This window comes from Callionymus lyra, chromosome 1 (genome assembly GCF_982586985.1).
Source record: "Callionymus lyra chromosome 1, fCalLyr1.hap1.1, whole genome shotgun sequence".
Classification (NCBI taxonomy): Eukaryota; Metazoa; Chordata; class Actinopteri; order Syngnathiformes; family Callionymidae; genus Callionymus; species Callionymus lyra.
In genome coordinates, this window is record NC_141818.1 from 46,876,436 (window position 1) to 46,898,005 (window position 21,570).

Sequence of the window (21,570 nt, forward strand, 5' to 3'; positions counted from 1 at the left end):
CTCACATTTCCCCGATTCCTTAAAACTCTTCATTGGCTGCCAGTTTCTTTCAGGATCGACTTTAAAATTCTGGTTCTTACTTTCAGATCTATTCATGGTCAGACCTTCCATCAGTGATCTGATCCAGACTTACACCCCAGCTCGGGCTCTGAGGTCTGTGGATCAGAATCTACTGATGGTTCCTGAACTTCCGGACCAGAGGAGAGAAATCCTTCCAGACTGTTGCTCCTAAGCTTTGGAACCATCTCTGTGTTTGATGATCTACTGACTCCTTCAAGAAACATCTGTGTTTGATGATCTACTGACTCCTTCAAGAAACATCTGTGTTTAATGATCTACTGACTCCTTCAAGAAACATCTGTGTTTGACGATCTACTGACTCCTTCAAGAAACATCTGTGTTTGATGATCTACTGACTCCTTCAAGAAACATCTGTGTTTGATGATCTACTGACTCCTTCAAGAAACATCTGTGTTTGATGATCTACTGACTCCTTCAAGAAACATCTGTGTTTGATGATCTACTGACTCCTTCAAGAAACATCTGTGTTTGATGATCTACTGACTCCTTCAAGAAACATCTGTGTTTGATGATCTACTGACTCCTTCAAGAAACATCTGTGTTTGATGATCTACTGACTCCTTCAAGAAACATCTTAAGACATTCTTATTTGTGCTTTTCCCTGATTTTCTGATACTTCTGTGTTTGTTTTATGTGTCGTGATCTTTTAAAGTTTATGTTTTAACCTAGTATTGTTTTTAATTGTTAAAGCGCTTTGTGAACCTGGTCTAGAAAGATCTTTACAAATTACCTTTACTTTTCTTTACTTTACTTTACCATACTTTACTTTAATTTACTTTACGTGCTAGCAAAGCTAGTCAACAACAGTACTAGTGTGTAGTTAAAAACCCCAAAACGTGTTTTTTGTCTTACAATCCGTGGCATCAAATAATAATAATAATAAAGTTATTTTCGTCTTCATTCACGGGGTTGTCTACTCCTAATGCCCACTAGATGGTGCTGTTGGCTACTTTCATTTTGTAAACAACGCTGGGTGCGTCATAACAATAAAAGAACTTCCGTGTTGCTATGATCTAGGGGTGGAACTTCAACCACACTTTTTTTGTTTGGTTTGTTTAATTTTTCAATTCAACCTTCATGACTTGATCGATCAGCTTTCTGTACAAAAAAATAAACGGTTAAATCTCAGCAGTAAGTGAAGCAAATTCTGTTGGAAAACTTTCACGCAACACTTAAAACTGAAGTGAAACTGAAGTGAAACTGATCCACTAAGTTTTGTTTCTCCTTTTTTTTTTCTCTTTAACTCTCGTTGTGTCTCAGTTCTGTCTAGAGATCGGTGAGAGTCTAGAGAAGGAGCAGCTGAACCCGCAAGAACCTGGTGGAGAACAAACAACTCAGAGTAAGTTCCTTGACAAGATCACACATCTAAACAATCCTCTGAATCCTCGAGAAGACGACACTAAACATGGTGTTGTCGCAAAATCTTCCGGGTTTTAATCGAAATTTAAAAAAAACAACAACACAACATCTAACCATGTAGAACAAAGTTGTGTTAAAAAGTCCACAATAGATTAAATTACTTGATAGATTCCCAAAAAAGATGGTCAGCAAAAAATATATGACATTATCAACATCATGGTCTGTAATAGTTATGTAACAATATACATATTATTATCATTATTACCAAATAAAATCTAATATTCTAGTCTAATAAATCTTTGAAATACTAACAATTTAGTAGTAAGTAAAATAACCTCTCAATTATCTAAGAATATAAAAATCAAGAGATATACTAATATAGTATTTCCGTTATGTGCTTATTCCTCGAAATAATGTCTCTTATTGTGGCTAATGCAAAAAACATAAATAATGCCTTGACACTAAATAATATATATATATATGTATATTGTTTTATTGTTTAACTTTTATTTCAATTTTTCGGTAGAAGAGTTCTTGCATTGCTGTTCTGTGCTTCAATGTTAATATGACCTTGCAGTGGCAATTAAAGCAAAACATAGGATAAAACTTTTATTGTAGTTACAAGATTCACTTCAACAGAGAAAACGCCCTTCATTAAATAAAGAAAGAAGCCACGCGAGCTGCTACTGCAGCCGCAACACAATATGAGGAACCATAACGACGCCAAACCACAAAGCTAAATATGAGACTCGAACCCATGACCCTGAGATCGAGAATGGTCGACTCTACCAATCGATCACCTGGTCGGTGATGAAATGGGAGAATATTTTGAGTGATAAATATGTTTTTACAATCAACGCAACCAACTCACTAATTACAGTAGTGATGTGCTGATGAAGCTTCATGAAACGTTGTCATGTTGTTTAGAGGTCAGTAGGTGGCGCCATCAGTTTAAAAATTATGTTTTATTAGAACAGATGTTCAAAATAAAGTAAAATTGTGCAGAGACCGCCATCTAGTGGACTGAAAAATAATGACACTGCTTCATGAAGCTTCATCACACCATCCATCAGCAGGGCTGTGTCTCAAATGTTGCACTTCTCCGTGTGCACTGCATTACAGTACACGTTAAGAGTGCACGTACTTGCCCAGTACGCAAACTTTGACATGTAGTACTGTCTCAAATCAAACACTGTCGCTACACACTTACAGGAAATACCTCGACAGCTTCTTCTTCTACCACTTTATAACGCTGATTACAACCAGCTGTAGGAACACTATCATAGACACTTGACAGCACTTTTCTCCAATTGAAACAAGTTATTTAGTTGTGTTTCATTCTTTTATTATTGTTGTTGTGTTGTTTTGTGGTAAAATTAGTGTTTTCTTGAGACATTTACGTAGGTATCTGCTCCGAAGACGAGTCGTCAGTGACGTAGCTTAGTTTAGCTTCATCTACGGCCGTTAGGGTGGAATGTGTCCATCGATCCACACTCAATTTTCTGGCCATTTGAGTGCACCAATTGTGTGCTCATTGCCCACTACATTTTTGCACACTGCTCATTGGGACGCACTCGTTCACTCAAAATATGAAGTGTAAGTGCAGAAGTGCGTGATTTGGGAGACACCACAAGTGTCGATGTGCTTATAAATGAGTTCATGTCTTTGTAGTTCAGTAAGTTTACACCTTTTACAAGGTTTATATTCTATTCCATGAGGATATGAGCTTTCATGTAATAGCCTTTTTAAGATACAGTGTAACCAACATTTAAAGTTATTCAGCTTTTATTTGTGCTTACACTAAATAATTTCAAGAAGCAGAGTTTTTATATTTACTTAATAATATTTCACTTGTTTATTTTACTATATTTAATTCATTCTACTTCATAATGTATTCAAAACACCCAAGATCATTGTTGTGTTGTTTTGGCAATACCTGTTTTCTGATTTTGATTCCTGCAAACAAATAAGAAAGACTTTTCTCCCATTGACCGTTAATTTCTTAACAACTAAGACCTCCTGAGCTCCATGTATTATTTCAATTAAATATCTGATTTTTTTTAACATCTTTTAAAGATTTCCCCTTATGATGTGTCTTCCACGCCGTCCTCCGCACGCTGGGGTCGCCATTATTTCTTACTTGATGATGGCCTCCCTCTGCTGCGTGCTCTCTGAGAAGAAGACTTCCTGCTACGTGAGCGACGGCAACGCCGACTGCAGCCGGCTGAGTCTCAAAGCCGTCCCCGCCGACCTCCCCAGAGACATCAAGAGCTTGGACATGTCGCATAACCGGCTGGTGGAGATGCCGATATCTTCGCTGGGCCCGTACTCTCGCCTGGTTCTGCTGGACGTCAGTTACAACTCCATCACTACGCTCAACCGGAGTTTGTGCGAAACCTTGCCGCTGCTGCAGACGATGAATGTGAATCACAACGAGCTCCGTGTTTTGGCGAAGGAGGATCTGAGGCCCTGCGGTTCCTTGATTACCTTCGACATGGCTGGTAACCGACTGAAGCTGAAAGGGGAACCGTTTGCTGCGCTGCAGGTAAAATGAGTTTGATGAAAAAGCTTTAATTCTCTGGTGCAAACTCGACTCCTGTCTTGTCTAATTATGGGCTGATGGAGCTGAATTTTCAAAGCTGTTCTAAAACTAATTTGAGGAAACCTTAAATTTAATCAGCTACTGAGCACTGAGACGCATCCTTGTAAAGTAGGAGAAACATTTTGGAATATTTTGACAACTTTTGTTACAATAATCATCCACGTCTGAGGTTGGATCGAAGTAGCAGGAGCAAAGAGTCCTAGATCTGCTGAGAAACCTTCTCCAGCTTTCCAAGAAGAACATAGAGGTATTCCCAAAGTCTGCCCAATGTGTCCTTGGTTTTCCCCAGGGAGGGGGGTTCCTTTAACTAAAGGAAGGTTGCTGGGCAACTGTAGCCAGAAACCCCCCTCCTACTGTCTAAGGAGAAAACCAAGTCATTTCTGGATCAGCTTTAGATCACCCTCTCACTTATAAACAAAAATCCAGGAAAGCTGAGGTCAGAATAAAATTAATAAGTTGAAAACAACTATATACAAAAATAAAGTTTTTTTTACAGTTCATACAGTATTTTCAGCACTTTAAGGCACACTTAAAAGCCTTTAAAAATTTCTCAAAAAACGACAGTGTACCTTATAACCTTATGCGCCGACTGAGCCGACACGCCGTGGGCGGAATTAAGTCATTGCGTCATCACGGGTTGGGATTAACAACAAACGTTACATCATGGCGGACGCTATGGAGTAAGATTACTGTCACTGTTTTGAGCGAGTGTTTCTTGGTTGTTGTACACTCAAAACGTTTTTTTTGTGAATGCCGCACACTAATCCAGTTATGTGCGTTCAACATGTCATACATGCACTCTAGCCGTCATACACGCGCTCAACTTCTCTGCTGCTCACTCACCATTTTTCTGCTCACAACACCAGTCTCACGCGCTGCTTCTTGAAGCCTTTTAAACATCATTTGAACATCGTTACCATGTTAGGAGTTGTCAGAACGCTTAATAAAGTTTGACTTTATCTGACTGTTTTGTTGACATTCCCTTTAGCACAGCTTTATGTAGTGGATGCATAACACAACCCCAGTCAAACGTTTGACTCTATCTTTTATTCCATGCGCCTTACAATCCGGTGCGCCTTATTTATATAAAAAGTTCTAAAATAGGCCATTCATTGAAGGTGCGCATTATAATCCGGTGTGCCTAATAGTGCGAAAAATATGGTACATCACGCGATTTAATTAAGAACATGGTAAAGGATCTTTTCCACAATTCCAGCTGTTGTTTCGAGATTGTGTTACAACAATTGCCTCTATCGATTGCAGAACCTCCAGTTTCTGGATGTTTCAAACAACAACCTGCAGACGGCCAAACTGGGTTCACAGCCTCAGCTACCGAAGCTGCTCAAACTGAATTTGGGATTCAACGGCTTGGTCCAGTTAAAGAAAGACGACTTTAACTTCCTAAACCTTTCGTCATCGTTACAAGTTCTCAACATGTCGTCTGTGCCTTTAAAAAAGGTTTGGCAAAGTACAAGAAATACAACTGATGACATTGTGTGACTTTCTCTGCTTATTACTTCCCTTTCTTGGTCTTGCAGATGGAGCCGGGCTGTTTCCAGCCTATCAAAGGTCTTCATACCTTAGTGATGGACGGGAGCAATTTGGGAACTTCAACTATTTCCAAATTATGCTCGGAGTTGTCAGGGACGCAAATCACGGCTCTATTTCTACGACGGCTGAAGCTTGTCACACTCATCGCGACAACCTTTGAGGGGCTTCAGAAAACAAACTTGACATTTCTGGACGTGTCCAACAATGGCATGGGAAAAATTGAAGGACGTTCATTTCAATGGCTGTCCAAACTTCGACAACTGGAACTGGGAGACAATAACCTGAAGCATTTGACGAGTAATACATTTCAGGGGCTCAAACATTTGAAAGTGCTAAACCTGGAAAAAGCCCTGGTAAAAAGTCATTCAAAACCGACTCCTATTATTGACGATTTATCTTTCCAAACTTTGACAGATCTGGAGCACCTAATTATGCAGAAAACATCTATTCGGGACATAACAGAGAAGACGTTTATAGGTCTGAAGAGTCTGGTTGAGCTTGACCTCAGCTGGAGCATTTGCCAAACCTTTAAACATATCACCAACACAACTTTGGCATCACTAGCGGAGTCGCCTCTACGAACTCTAAATCTGACGGGAACAGCTCTTACGGGGATCGATCCAGGCGCTTTCTTGCATCTGAAGAACCTGACTAAACTTTTTCTAGCTTACAATTTCCTGAGGCAAACTTTGACTGGAAGAGAGCTGGAGGGTTTGGAAAGTATAGAAGAGATCCACTTGTCAAACAACAAGGAAATCACTTTGACATCAACTTCCTTTTTCTTTGTGCCGAGTCTTCGGACTCTGACTTTGAGAAAGAGCCTCAGTGTCATGTCCTTGAACCTGGATCCATCTCCATTCAAGCCGCTGTCCAACCTAAATTTCTTGGATCTCAGCAACAACAACATTGCTAACTTGAAAAAGGATATTTTCCAAGGCCTTGCTAACCTCACGGTGTTGAGGCTCGAGCACAATAACTTAGCCAGGCTGTGGAAGGATGCCAACATTGGCGGACCTGTATTGTACCTGAAAGGGTTGGATAATTTGATAAGCCTAAATATGGATAGCAACGGACTGGATGAGATTCCCAATAATGCCTTGGATGGGCTGACTAACCTCCGCGAGCTAAGCCTGGCCATCAATGTTCTGAACAATATAAGGGATTCTGTGTTTGATGGCTTGAGCTCCCTGAGAATTTTGCATTTGCAGAAAAATACGATAACTTCTGTCAGACCACAAGTGTTCAAATATGTAGTGAGCAACCTCACTGAGCTCCTAATAGGGAGGAATCCATTCGACTGTACCTGTGAGAGCATCTTGTGGTTTAGCACCTGGTTAAACACGACAAACGCAACCACTGTGCCGGGATTGAAGGACCAATACACCTGCAACACCCCGCTGTCATACTTTAATCACTCAGTCATGGGTTTCGATCCACTCTCTTGCAGAGACATGACGCCATTTGAAGCTCTTTACATCCTGAGTAGCACTTCTGTCGTCATGCTAATAGTGACCGCTTTCCTAGTGCGTTACCAAGGCTGGAGAATTCAGTTCTTCTGGAACATTCTGATCAATCGCACCTTAGGATTTAGTGACGCCACAGTGGACGAGGGCAAGGAGTTTGAATATGACGCTTATGTGATCCACGCAGAGAGAGACGCCGGCTGGGTCGAGAGGCAGATGGTCCCGTTAGAGAATGAAAACTATAAGCTTTGTTTTGAGGACCGTGATTCTCTTCCTGGCATTTCTCAGCTGGAGTCCATTGTCGACAATATTAAACACTCCAGGAAAATCGTTTTCATCGTCACAGAGAGTCTTCTGAGGGATCCTTGGTGCAGTCGGTGAGATTTGTTTCTCCAAGTTATTTCAGCATATTGAGTGAATCCTCATTGATGAAGATGCAGATCCAAAGTTCTGACAAGGTCCAGCTCTGGTCTCGAGAGTGCGACCCATTTATGACCCCAGATTGTGTCCATCTGGGATCCTAAGAGTAATGTACAGCTTAAATATTTTTTTAAGAAAACTCATGTTACACAATTATCTCAAAATATTTGTATTCAAACTACCAAGTTTTTTAACAATAATAAAGTCACTCGAGCTCTCTTTGTGGAGTAAACACTTGAAAAACAAGTTATTTCACAATTAATATTGAGATGAACTCTCGCAATATGTATCGCATCTATCTATCAATATGTATCTGAGACTATCGGCGTCTTCACTGTATTAGCTTTATAGTACATCTTGCTTTAAACAAACAAGATACACTATAAAGCTTCAATTTCTTTGCAATATTAGACGTTAATGACCAGTTAATATGTATAAAGATTCACAAACAGAGAAATCTGTCCCCTTATTTCCACTGGAAACGGCGACTACATTTCTAAAGGTTCCACCTGCGGCACTCAATACCATTTTCAGGAGCAAGTTTTACACATGCAAACATATTTATATTACGTTTTTTTTCATTTTATAAATACAAAGTTCATTCATTCATTCATTCATTGTGTACCACTTTATCCCGGCATCGAGGTCGCGGGGAGACATGAGCCTATCCCAGTATCATAGGGCGAGAGGCAAAGTTATACTTTGAAATTTACAAAAAGGAATTTTCACATTTTAACATCATTTGAGTCACACATACAGTGTTATGCACAGCATGTAGAATATTGGATTTAATCTATTTTGGAATGGTTCTGTAGCATAAAAAAAAAAGTAAAGTTAAAAATAAAATGCACTTTTCAAATGCACTATCGAATCACTATGATTAATCTAAACCATGCTGTCAATGAAGTTTTTATTTGTTCAGGCTTTTCCTTGATTTTCTGGAACTCCTGTTGTGTTATCAGTTTTATCTTGACCTTTAAAGTATATACTTTATTGAATATTGTTTTGATTGTTTAAGCGCCTTGTGACCCTGGTCTGAAAAAGCGCTATATAAATAAAAATTACTTACTTACTAACTAATATATTTAAGCTAGTAGTTTATTTTAAACTGTTGGGGAAAATAAAAAAAAAGATTTCTGATTTCTTGTGTGTTCCTCTCTCTATCCAGGTTCACAGCCCATCATGCACTTCACCAGGTCGTCGAGGCCAACAGGGACTCGGTGGTTCTGGTCTTCCTGCAGGACGTGCACGACTACAAACTTTCCCGTTCCATTTTCTTCCGCAGAGGCATGTTTCGCTCGAGCTGCATCCTGGACTGGCCTGTCCAGAGAGAGAGAGTCCCGGCCTTTCTCCAGAAGCTCCGGATCGCTCTCAGCCTGACCAACAAAATCAAACGATAGCCAATCGCCATCTTTTAATATGTAAAACTACTTTGTGTCATTTCTCACTTCAAATACTTCAAACCTGAACCATCGTGTCTCGTTACTTTTCAGCACTTGATACACGTGCATATTTACTTATGCAATAAATAAATACAATCATCATCTGTTCATTTACATTTATGTTGTTTAATGTCAGCTAAAAACTCTTCATTGTTTTTGCACCTAAATAAATCTTGTTTTATGTGACTTTCTTTTCTTTACAACAGCAGCATCTTGTGGCGATTATACAAACTACAAATATGTCAGAATTAACGTGTACTCGTCAACATTTCTCACAGATTTTCAACAGACAATTGTTTCTCATGCACAGAAATTGGCAGATGAAGCTTCGTGAAGCTTTACTTCTATATATTTTCATGACACGAAACATTATTTTCTAAGTGAGTGCACCACAAGCTTAGCTCTAGTCATGGTCTGGTGAAGCTTCATGAAGCAGTGTCAGTATCTTCAGATTTTCTTTTGATTTTTTTCTTTTTTTTCGAACAACTGGTCTAATGAAAAATCATTTTTAAACTGATGGCGCCACCTACTGACCTCTGAACAACAAGACACTGTTTCATGAAGCTTCATCAGACCATCGCTACTTAGCTCTATAAATGAAGCTTCATGAAACTTCATAGGACTTTTACTTACCGTATTTTCCGGACTATAAGTCCCAGTTTTTCTCATAGTTTGTCCGGGGGTGAGACTTGTACTCTGGAGCGACTTATGTGTGAAATTATTAACACATTATTAGCGGTATATCATTTCACATGTTATTTTCACACTAAACCTCAAGAGGGCGCTCTAGGCCTGTGTTGATAATTTCCACGTAGAAGAGGAAGCGCCGCATCTTCTACCTCCGGAGTTAGTTAGTTGTTTAAAAGTGACACGAGGATGAAGAGTTATTTGGAGTTACACGGATGGTTTGGTAAACTTGTTAGTTATTTATGCTATAGTTCTCTGAATAACTCTTCATATGTTATGTTAACATACCAGGTTCTCAGTTCATGTAACGTAACGTACAATTATTCAGCTTGTTGTTGCCTCTATTTTTATTTTAAATTGTCTTTCAAGATCACATGTCTGTTCATGTGTTGGATTTTATCAAATAAATTTCCCCCAAAAATGCAACTTATACTCCAGTGCGACTTATATATGTTTTTTCCTTCTTTATTATGCATTTTATGGCTGGAGCTACTTGTACTCCGGAGCGATTTATAGTCCGGAAAATACAGTACTATCTTTAAAACAAATGGTTTAAAAATACCTTTAAATAATTTGTGAGAATATTTAACTTTAAAATGTAAAGTTTTTTTGTTTTTTTTTAAATGCATGTTGGTTATAAAGACAAGAGTCCTACCGTCGTGAAGCTTCGTGAAGCGCTGACCTCACGAGGTCGAGGGGTGTTCAGATGTTGTACCGAGATGACTCCATCCAAGTTGAACTTGACCACCTGCCAATTAGGTGACGGTCGTTGCCGGTGGAAGCCTTGTGTTCTAACCACCTGTCGTGTTTATGGTCTGTAAAATGCGATAGAAAAATTGGAGTAAAGTTTATCAGGTAGAAAAATGAGTCGCTGCCCATCATAATCAGGGCAACATCTCAATAGCCAGTGTGTCAAAGGTCAGACAATGCACCAGTCTTACCTTTCACCTACATTTGTCTCAGTTGTGATTTATTTTAATAATTATATTTGTGAACATGAGAAGCATATATTTTTTATTTATTTATTTAGTATAAATAAAAATATTATTATATTACCTCTAAATTTGTACAGTATTTTAACAAGTGGTTGCATTGCAAAGGTGCAGAGAAATACTTCTGTTCAAATAACTAGCAATAAATAGCTTTATCAAAGGGTACTTAATATTATTTTCATGATTAAAAATGTTCAAGTTACATTGCAATATTATTTTGTTACAATCTTAAAAAGATTTTATGGTTTGCTCCAAAATTAAAATACTAAAAAATAAAAAATAAATAAAAACTTAACCTACAACAAGTTGCAAGTTGACTTATTAATACTCTTGATATGAGAAAGTGAGTTTCTTAAGAGCAACTCAAAAGATAAATATATATATATAGAGTAGTTTAAAAATGATGTGATGATTTATTAGAACAGAAAATAGTGCAGATACCGCCATCTAGTGGGCTCTGAAAATACTATCACTATTTAACGAAGCTTCATCAGACCATCACTAGTTTCACACTCAAAAACACAAGGTAACAAAATACACTAGCAGTCAAGGTAAAGGGCAAAAAACAAAAAACATTTACTAAACTATATGTAACATGAATAATTGAGTTTGATTATTGTTTTCTATCATAGGTTTGTTTTCAAATTCCTTTCCTTTAACTTCATGTCTACTGTTACTGCAAGTCTCTGTCTAATTGTTAAGCTTAGTTAGCACTTTAAACACTGGCCTATTGTCAGCCCCTGACTTTCCTCGCCCTAGGTTAGAGTTCACAAGGGAACCCAAGGTGTTGCCCAGACCAGCCGAGCTAGTCTCTCCAGCGTGTCCTTGGTCTACCTCAGGGAGGTGACCCGGAGGCGTCCTGATCTGATCCCCAAGCCACCTTAACTGACTCCTCTCAAATATCTATGTGGTATCCCTTGTGTTGTCTCTGGGTCAAGGTGACCCGGAGGCCTGAAAACAAATATCTATGTGGTATCCCTTGTGTTGTCTCTGGGTCAAGGTGACCCGGAGGCCTGAAAACAAATATCTATGTGGTATCCCTTTCGTTGTCTTTGGGTCAAGGTGACCCACAGGCCTAAAACAAACAAATGTGTTTGAGGAATCCCTTGTATTGTCTCTAGAAGCAGCTGTTCTACTCCGAGCCTCTCCCCGGTGACCTTGCTTCTCACCCTAAAGCTAAGGGAGAGCCCGGCCGGATCTGTTGACGCCACCCCAGTCCGCCTGTGGATCTCACCCTCCATTCTTCCCTCACTCGTAAACAAGACCCCAAGACACTTAAACTCCTCCACTTGGGAAAGAGATTGTAGGACTCAGAAACGATACTGGTATCTTTGAGCTTACCATTGATAGACTGTACTTTCACCCACGTGGCACGATTTCTCATTTTTAATTTTCTAATCTTGAAAGTTATTTTTTGTGACTTGTTTGTCTGCAGTGTTTTAAAAAAAAACAAACTTGTATTAAAAGGAGCATAGTGGAGATATCTGTGCTTTCCTAGTTCATAACTTTATTATTAGGCAATTCACTTGATTGTTTAATTAGCTTATAAAATGTATATGTAATTTCTCCTTCTCTTCTTTCAGTTGTTCATTTAACAATAAAGCCGATTATTAACGGGTCAAAGTGCGTTTCCTGCTCTCGCAGTGTTGGTTAATTATTCACCTGGATCTTTTATAATTTCTTTCCTATTTCATAATTGATTTAGACTCTATCAGAAACCAGCTTCATCCTTTTATCTTTAGCATTTTATCTTGCTTGTCATAATCAAGATATTGCCCAACATGTAGCACAACGTTGTAAAGAGCAGCAAAGGAGGAGGAGCATCATGTGTTTATAAACCTTCAGACCCGCAGTCCGGTCGCACACAGTTGCAAAGATGGCGCTTTTGTTTGAAACTTTCTCCGTTCCGCTGCTGGTTGGAACTCTCCTCGTGGCTCTGTTGACGTACCTCGCCTACCGGCCGCTCAGCAGCTACTGGCACACATGGTATGTAATGAAGCCCATTCCCGAGATCGAGGGAACTTTACCCTTCTTTGGAAACGCTCTGGAGTTTAAGACCAACGCAGGAGGTGAGACGAACGTCCCTGCAGCGCCACAGAGCCTCCCGGTGATGAACGGCAATTCGTCCTTCTTTCAGATTTCTTCCGTCAAATTGAAGACTACACCAAGGAGTTTAGAAGTTCACCACTCTTCAAACTTTGGCTTGGACCTCTTCCTTTTGTGATCCTGTATCATGCCGAGACTGTTGAGGTCATTTCTGCGCATTCATCTTTGTTTGGCTCTTTTTCTCAAGACAAATATTTCTATGAAAAAATTGGCAATAAAACAACTTTTGCATTTCACCGTTTGGGTCATAAACTCTGTATTATTTTTTTTTTAGACAATGCTGAGCACCCCAGTTCATCTGGAAAAAGCCTACATATACAGCTTCCTCCATCCCTGGCTTGGAACTGGTCTGCTAACCAGGTTTGTTTGCTTTTAATATGAATCAAAGAAATCAAAGAAATGCAAGTATTTGCAATAGTAATACGGCCAACAGCTAAACGTTGGAAACCTTCAAACACGGCAGAAGATTTTCATTCCAACCTTGCGTTATCTCTGGGTCAGGGTGACCCGTAGGCCAGAAAACAAACGTGTTTGTGGTATCCCTTGTGTTGCCTCTGGGTCAAGACGAACGATGGTTTCACTTCGAGCCAACAACACATGGGTTAAATACTGCACTCTCTTACTGTCTGAAAATGTTTTATCGTGGTCTCCAGCGCCGGCCAAAAGTGGCGTCAACGGAGAAAGATGGTCACGCCCACCTTCCATTTCTCCATCCTGACCGACTTCCTGGAGGTGATGAACGAGCAAGCGGAGATCCTGGTGGAGAAGCTTGAGAAGAAGGCGGGGAAGGGAACGTTCGACTGCTTCAGTCACGTCACACTGTGTGCTCTGGACATCATCTGTGGTTGGGTCGGACATCTAACCTCATTAGTGAAGAAACATGCACAAGCGTCTGTGGTACCTTTTCAGAAACGGCCATGGGGAAGAAAATCTACGCTCAGAGCAACTCAGATTCGGAATATGTCAAGTGTGTTTACAAGTAAGTCACGCGTTCATCATCCCAGCCTCGCTTCTGAGACGGCTCAATGGCTGATCTTCCTTAGAATGAGCGACATCATCAGCCGCAGACAGAGGAAGCCCTGGTTTTGGCCCGACTTCATGTACAAGTACTTTGGTGAAAGCAAGGAGCACGACAAGACGCTGAGGATCCTCCACGCCTTCACGTACAAAGTTAGAATCCCATCACGTAGATCTTCCAACATTCTAGGACAAACGTGTCAAACCTTTCGTCCTCACTTCTTCCCAGGTCATAAATGAAAGAGCAGAGAACATTAACAACGTGGAATCTGGGAGCGATTCGGAAAGCGGCAAAAAGAGGAGGGCTTTTCTCGATATGCTTCTGAAGGCTACAGACGAGGAAGGTCACAGTTTGAGCCATGAGGAGATCCAGGAGGAAGTGGATACATTCATGTTTGAGGTTGGTGCGACATCATCTGGAAATGATCATTTTTCGATATGAATATCAAAGGTGGATATCTTAGTCCACTCTTACTAACACAAGTGTGCGAGGGCTCTTTAATTATTCTCAGAAACAGTTTAAACAAAGGTGGTTTCTTTAACCCTTGAGGCAACAAAAGGTATACCTCAAACACATTTGTTTTCAGGCTTCCGGGTCACCTTGACCCAAAGACATCACAAGGGATACCACATAGATATTTATCTTCAGGCCTCTGGGTCACCTTGACCCAGAGACAACACAAGGGATTCCTCAAACACATTTTTTTTTTTTAGGCCTGCGGGTCACCTTGACCCGAAGAAAACAAAAGGGATACCACATAGATATTTGTTTTCAGGCCTCCGGGTCACCTTGAACCAGAGACAATAAAAGGGATTCCTCAAACACATTTGTTTTTTTTAGGCCTGGGGGTCACCTTGAACTAAAGACAACAAAAGGGATACCACATAGATATTTGTTTTCAGGCCTCTGGGTCACTTTGACCGAGAGACAACACAAGGGATACCACATAGACGTTTGTTTTTGGCACCGGGTCACCTTGACCCAGAGACAACACAAAGGAAACCACATAGACATTTGTTTTTAGGCCTCAGGGTCACCTTGACCCAGAGATGACACAAGGGTTCAAATAGTTTCTTTGGAGCCAAATGTTTCACATATACGATGCAATTTAGTGGGCGAAGCGAAAGGTTAAGTGACTTCCTCGGGGACACAACAACACAATCTTCTCCTGGATTGACCCTTGAAAATTTATTTGGCCACAATCCACACCCGTTAGCTTGTGAGCGACGTCCCCCTACATAAACGTGTTACTAGGAAAGCACTTCTGCTTACGTGCCATATACGGTGACCCTTGAATGTCAGGAAAAAAAAAATCGTATTGGTCTCATTCTGCGTTCTGCAGGGTCACGACACCACCGCTGCTGCTATGAACTTTGCCCTGCATCTGCTGGGCTCACATCCCGATATTCAAAAGAAAGTTCACCAAGAGCTAAAGGAAATATTTGGTGAGTCAAAACATCAGCTTCATTCAGTACAGGTGCACTTGTCAGGCAAGGCTTCCATGTTCACTTCCACAAATGTATTCTTGCGACCTTTTCAATAATGTTTGTGCTCTGCTGTGTATCTTTGCACACGACCTTCAAGCACATTGTTGGGTAAACATCTGGTGAATGATTGTAGATCTCGACTCCAACTGTAGTAAATAGTCAGAACTTTTTTTTAATCTAGCCCTGCAACAATTATCCAAGGCGTGTGCCCTGAACGGCAGAGATAATATATAATGCTAAACAGGGACAGTATATATAAGTAAGTAAGTAAGACATTTTTATTTATATAGCGCTTTTCCAGACCAGGGTCACAAAGCGCTTAGGCTATTGACCTGTACAGTCGCCGGGAGAAAGTGTCGATCGTAAAGCTTGGATTTTGTTTGACTCTGGATTGTTCATCTTTCTCCACGAAGCGAAGGATAAGAACTGGAACGGGAAGTGACGTCGTGTTGGAGTGACGGGAAGCACTCGACGTGTTTTGATCGTTTTAGTATATACTTTAAAGGTCAAGATAAAACTGAGAACACAACAAGTGTTCCAGATCAAGGAAAAGCCTGAAATATATATGCTGTTTATCAACAAGGTGTGTTTACTTTCTAAAGGATCTTCAGATCGGCCCATTAACACCGAGGACCTGAAGAAGCTCAAGTATCTGGAATGTGTCATCAAGGAAGCGTTGCGGCTGTTTCCCTCTGTGCCCTTATTTGCTCGTACCATCTGTGAAGACTGCCATATCAGTGAGTAACACATTCACTTTGCTACACAGCGACGACCGTACAATTCAAATCAGTGAGTAAATACGCCTTTCTAAGATAAGGAACGCAAACTTGTGTTGTTTAGAGCAGATGCATTGGTCCGAATGTAGCCACCAGCCTAAGAAAGTGTAGACACCATTTAACCAGCGACTAGTCCTATTTTACTGCTTCTGCACGGTTATGGTAAGAAGCACAAGTGCTTGAGACACAACGCTGGGCATTCAGTGGTGTGTCTCAAATCTTGCACTTCTCTGTGTGCACTGCTTTAGAGTACACTGTAAGACACGTACTTTTCCAGTGCGCAAATTTTGACACTGCCTCTACACGCTTCTACTACTTTTTAACGACAATTGCAACCGGCCGTTGTAACCCTATCGCCGACACTTGACAGCGCTTTTTACCAATTGAAACAAATTATTAAGTCGTATTTCATTCTGTTATTACTGTTGTTGTGTTGTATTGTGGTACAATTTTTCGTTTTTTTCCATTTACCGGTATCTGCTTCGAAGACGTGCGGCCAGTGACGTAGCTTTAGCGTCATCTATGTCACTAAGATGGCGGACGTTAAGGGTGGAAAGTGTCCATCGATCCACACTTTTTCAGGCCAATTGAGTGCACCACATTTTTGCACACTGCTCATTGGAACAAACTTGTAAACTCAAACTATTAGGTGCGTGATTTGGGTTGGGCTAAAAAAAACAACAAAAGAGGCATTGAAAGTACAATTAGAGGAACTTCTGCAACTTGACTCTTATGTATTTGTCTCTAAGACTCAATTTTTGTCACAAAGCCTGTACTACTGTTCATTAAAACTCATATTATTCTATTCCTGATACAATTATTAAATCACTCCTGATAGTCATCTCCACCGTGCCTGCACTCTACTCTTCGTCGACACCTTGTTCACACACAATTTTTGGGGGATTTAATAAGAACAAAATGTAAATTTAAAGCTCAAGATTAGATTGAATACAATCAAGTGGCTCCTCGTCTTCTTACAAAGCAACTTTTATTTCCCTTTCAGGGGGTTTCAAAGTTCCTAAAGGAGCCAACGCCATCATCGTCACGTACGCTCTGCACAGAGACCCCCGATACTTCCCTGATCCTGAGAAGTTCCAACCTGAGCGCTTCCTGCCTGAGAACTCTGTAGGAAGACATCCCTACGCCTACATCCCCTTCTCTGCCGGGATCCGAAACTGCATCGGTGAGATTTTTGTTTTATTATTGTCTTATGTTTAGGACAGAGGTTGAGTCGCAATTACTGCCTAAAAAGTAAATTATTAAAGGGCACCTAATGTAAAAACCCAACTCTCCTGACTTATTCACATGTCGTAAATGTTCAAAATGCAGTAGTTCATTCATCATGACGTTGCTCCGTTTTGAAGTTATTACTTAATAAAGTTCTCGTCTGAAATCTCGCCAAACGATACTACGGTTTAAATTATACATTCTGACATCACTCTGGTGCAGGTGTCCTCCCCTAGAAGATCTAAATCAGTTAAGAACCTACATGTTAATAAACAAAATAAATATTTATGTAAACATGGTGAGAGTTACTTCTGCCTTTAGGTGTTTTTCTAATGTGTACATTAAGCAAAGAAAAAATATTTTTATTATTCGTTTTTAACGTATAAAACGGGAGTTTTAGGGGTGAGTTTGAAATTTACGTGAGTCCTTGAATGCAACTCGTGTTTTGTGACCAATCAGAGCAGAGTGGGCGTGGTTACTTGGACTAGACTTCTTCTCAGCCAAAACAGCACATTTTAAGTGGGCGGGGCTTAAGTGTATTTTCTAATGTAAATATCTTTATTTAATGAGAGTTTTGTGCAAACTGATGAGTATAATAGAGTATAATAGAGTATAATAGAGTATAATAGAGGTCCTAAAACAATTTAAGAGACACTTAAATCATTAAGTGCATTTTAATGAATTATGAATGCAGGTGCTCGACAAGAAGATGAATATGGGGAACATGGATTCGAACTTAAACATGTTGCCGCTGATCTGACTCGCGCTCACTTCTGATACAACCAGGTCAGCGATTTGCCATGATGGAGGAGAAGGTGGTGCTGGCAACCGTCCTGCGCAACTTCACGGTCGAGGCCTGCCAGAAACGCGAGGAGCTCCGGCCTCTCGGAGAGTTGATCCTGAGACCAGAGAAAGGGATCATGATCAAGCTGGAGAAGCATCAGTTATAGTCGGTGTGATGTCGCTGACCTTACTTCACCTCTGGTGTAACCGTTATTTTCTAAAGTGTGGACTCAAACTTGCGGGACATCGAGTTGACTTTTTGCTGTCTCAGCATTTCAGTTGTTTTGAAAATAAAATCCAGTGTTGGAGACAATATATGGTCTGTGAGTTTGGTGGTGTATAGTTTGTAAGAACGTTATGGGTTTTGAATCCCAAAGCCTTATTATGAAGTACATTAAAAGGGCGCCCGGTCGCCTCACAGCAAGAAGGTTGTTGGTTCGATTCCAGGCCGAGGTAAACTTTCTGTGTGGAGTTTGTATGTTCTCCCAGTGTCGCGTGGGTTTACTCCGGACACTCCGGTTTCCTCCCACAGTCCAAAAAACATACGGAGGTTGATTTTGGAAATTGTCCATAGAGAGAGCATGTGTGAATGGTTGTCTGTCTCTGTGTGCCCTGGCGTCCTGTCCAGGGTGTCCCCTGCCTCTCGCCCTAGGATACTGGGATAGGCTCCAGTCTCCCCGATGTTAAAGTGGCAGACAATGAATGAATGAATGAATACATGATGGAATGAACAAGAGTATGACCAGTACTGTGTCCACAGACAAGACAATCTGGCGACTGTTTTCAGAACTGGAAGAAACAGGGAGAATCCACAACATAAATTATTATGATCCTTTAACTGAAAGCGAACTTGAGCTCAGGTCAGGAAAACAAAATAAAATCATAAGAAATTAAACTGAACTACTTCCTTTTCCAACTGTCACACTGAAGCGGAGTGATAAAAAGTGAGACTTCTGCTCAGTAGACAAATTATTTTTTACTCTTATTGATAATAGATTTGTGGTCGATCAGTAAGATAGTCCGCGATCAAACGTTCTGTAATGGGGTTTAATTGACATTTTAACTGTTTACATCTTGTTTCAAGGACGGATTAATCCACTGTCAAATATTTTTATTTGAAAGTGTAACACATTTGATTATAGAAAACAACAACAAATTCATATTTTCATTATTGCAGTGCCTTTTAATCAAATATCCTTCAATTAATTCATGTATTTTAAGATTCAAATAATTCATAATTGTATCATACTTCCCTGCATTATTTGACTAAGCTGTGAGAACATGCCAGTTATTGTCTTGAGCTTTTATTTCATGTCTGGATCTTTTTCAATTCAATGATAAAAATCATGCTAAGCTAAGAGTATATCAGTATTGAATGATTGACCTCAACATTATAGATGTTGAAACTTTAAAAAAAATACTTTTTAAGGATTTATTTATTTTTAGTTTAATGATTTCTATATTGAAAAGTTGATTATTTTACCTTTTTTTTTTTAAGTAATAAAAATACAATAATTTTGAGTTTAACATTCGAATTGTAATAAATAAAAATGTTGAATTCCTAACTTTTTAATTATATATAATTTGCCTCTATGTTGTCACATGTTTTTCTGACGCCTGGGCTGAAAGCTTGTACTCTTGATATTGTCTAGTGGCTCTTATTATTGTTATAACATCTTTAGATTGAATTTAAAAAGGCTACGAGTTAAAAAAAAAGAAGAGGAAAAAATAGTAGAACATTTATTTTTTAATTATTGGATTTAGAATATGAAACTCTATGTGTAAAAAAAACAATTTATTTTGATTTAATTAATTAATAATAATACAATTGATAATATACTTATTTTAAAATAAAAGAAGCCTGGGATCCAATCATTCAAAACATAAAGCATTGCTTAAAAAACATCCCAATAAAAACAATAATAAAAAAGTTTCAACCTTTGAATTTTGACCAATTCGAAGATAAGATTCTCACGTTTGAAAGCTGCTCAAATACTATGGAAAAGATGTGGGTCACTCGTGCATCACCAAATAGCAATGATAAGAAGAGATACTTTCAAATGATGTCAAGAGTTGAGTTGGCTCCTCCACTGAGGGTCGTCGCATCCAAATGGTAAAACAGATGATAAATTGCAGGCTCTCTTCCGACAGGATTATTTGAATTATTGAGCGTTCACTCGATCAATATTCCCACTGGGCTCTAAAAATAAAGTCAGTGATGTCCTGAAACATAAAAAAAAATCCTTTTAATAAGGAAAGATGTTCCTCATTGAATCTCAGTTTGATGCCACGTGATAATCTTAAACTATTTCAAGGTCAAAGTCGATATAGAATAGTTATTCATAAGCCAAAATGAACATGAACGATGGATTCTTAAAATAGTCCAGGCTCACTTCATCTTCATTCTCTTGTCATAAGAGAGTAATGAGAAAACAATCACCGTCACGAAGGGACGTTTAATACATGCAGTTGCGTATTATGACCAACAGGAGGAGGTAATGTACTGCTCCTATGAACATCCTGGTTCTGAAACAACTTCAACGTATTCATTTGACAAACTAGAGCAAAGTATCTTTCGCTTTAATAATCTCCGACCATTCTGACTTAAGATCATGCCTTAAAACAGTCATAAACAAACGAATGATGTGACCAATCTATCTATCTATCTATCTATCTATCTATCTATCTATCTATCTATCTATCTATCTATCTATCTATCTATCTATCTATCTATCTATCTATCTATCTATCTATCTATCTATCTATCTATCTATCTATCTATCTATCTATCTATCTATCTATCTATCTATCTATCTATCTATCTATCTATCTATCTATCTATCTATCTATCTATCTATCTATCTATCTATCTATCTATCTATCTATCTATCTATCTATCTATCTATCTATCTATCTATCTATCTATCTATCTATCTATCTATCTATCTATCTATCTATCTATCTATCTATCTATCTATCTATCTATCTATCTATCTATCTATCTATCTATCTATCTATCTATCTATCTATCTATCTATCTATCTATCTATCTATCTATCTATCTATCTATCTATCTATCTATCTATCTATCTATCTATCTATCTATCTATCTATCTATCTATCTATCTATCTATCTATCTATCTATCTATCTATCTATCTATCTATCTATCTATCTATCTATCTATCTATCTATCTATCTATCTATCTATCTATCTATCTATCTATCTATCTATCTATCTATCTATCTATCTATCTATCTATCTATCTATCTATCTATCTATCTATCTATCTATCTATCTATCTATCTATCTATCTATCTATCTATCTATCTATCTATCTATCTATCTATCTATCTATCTATCTATCTATCTATCTATCTATCTATCTATCTATCTATCTATCTATCTATCTATCTATCTATCTATCTATCTATCTATCTATCTATCTATCTATCTATCTATCTATCTATCTATCTATCTATCTATCTATCTATCTATCTATCTATCTATCTATCTATCTATCTATCTATCTATCTATCTATCTATCTATCTATCTATCTATCTATCTATCTATCT

At 38.9% G+C, this 21,570-nt stretch overlaps 2 protein-coding genes across 2 annotated transcripts; both read left to right on the top strand.

Annotated features, from left to right (window-relative positions):
• Positions 1–1,076: 1,076 nt before the first annotated feature.
• tlr3 (toll-like receptor 3) lies at positions 1,077–9,104 on the top strand. Its single transcript, XM_087810457.1, has 6 exons — positions 1,077–1,212; positions 1,342–1,420; positions 3,517–3,985; positions 5,306–5,500; positions 5,581–7,433; positions 8,645–9,104. Exons 3-6 carry the CDS (start codon positions 3,527–3,529, stop codon positions 8,874–8,876), a joined length of 2,739 nt encoding a protein of 912 aa, XP_087666583.1. The 5' UTR covers positions 1,077–1,212; positions 1,342–1,420; positions 3,517–3,526; the 3' UTR covers positions 8,877–9,104.
• A 3,369-nt stretch (positions 9,105–12,473) lies between these two features.
• On the top strand, positions 12,474–18,307 carry cyp4v2a (cytochrome P450, family 4, subfamily V, member 2a). Its single transcript, XM_087810485.1, has 11 exons — positions 12,474–12,666; positions 12,735–12,847; positions 12,978–13,063; positions 13,357–13,547; positions 13,613–13,682; positions 13,747–13,873; positions 13,950–14,120; positions 15,064–15,166; positions 15,811–15,945; positions 16,988–17,167; positions 17,998–18,307. The coding sequence occupies exons 1-11, from the start codon at positions 12,474–12,476 to the stop codon at positions 18,159–18,161; spliced, it is 1,533 nt and encodes a 510-aa protein (XP_087666611.1). The 3' UTR covers positions 18,162–18,307.
• The last annotated feature ends 3,263 nt before the right edge of the window (positions 18,308–21,570 follow it).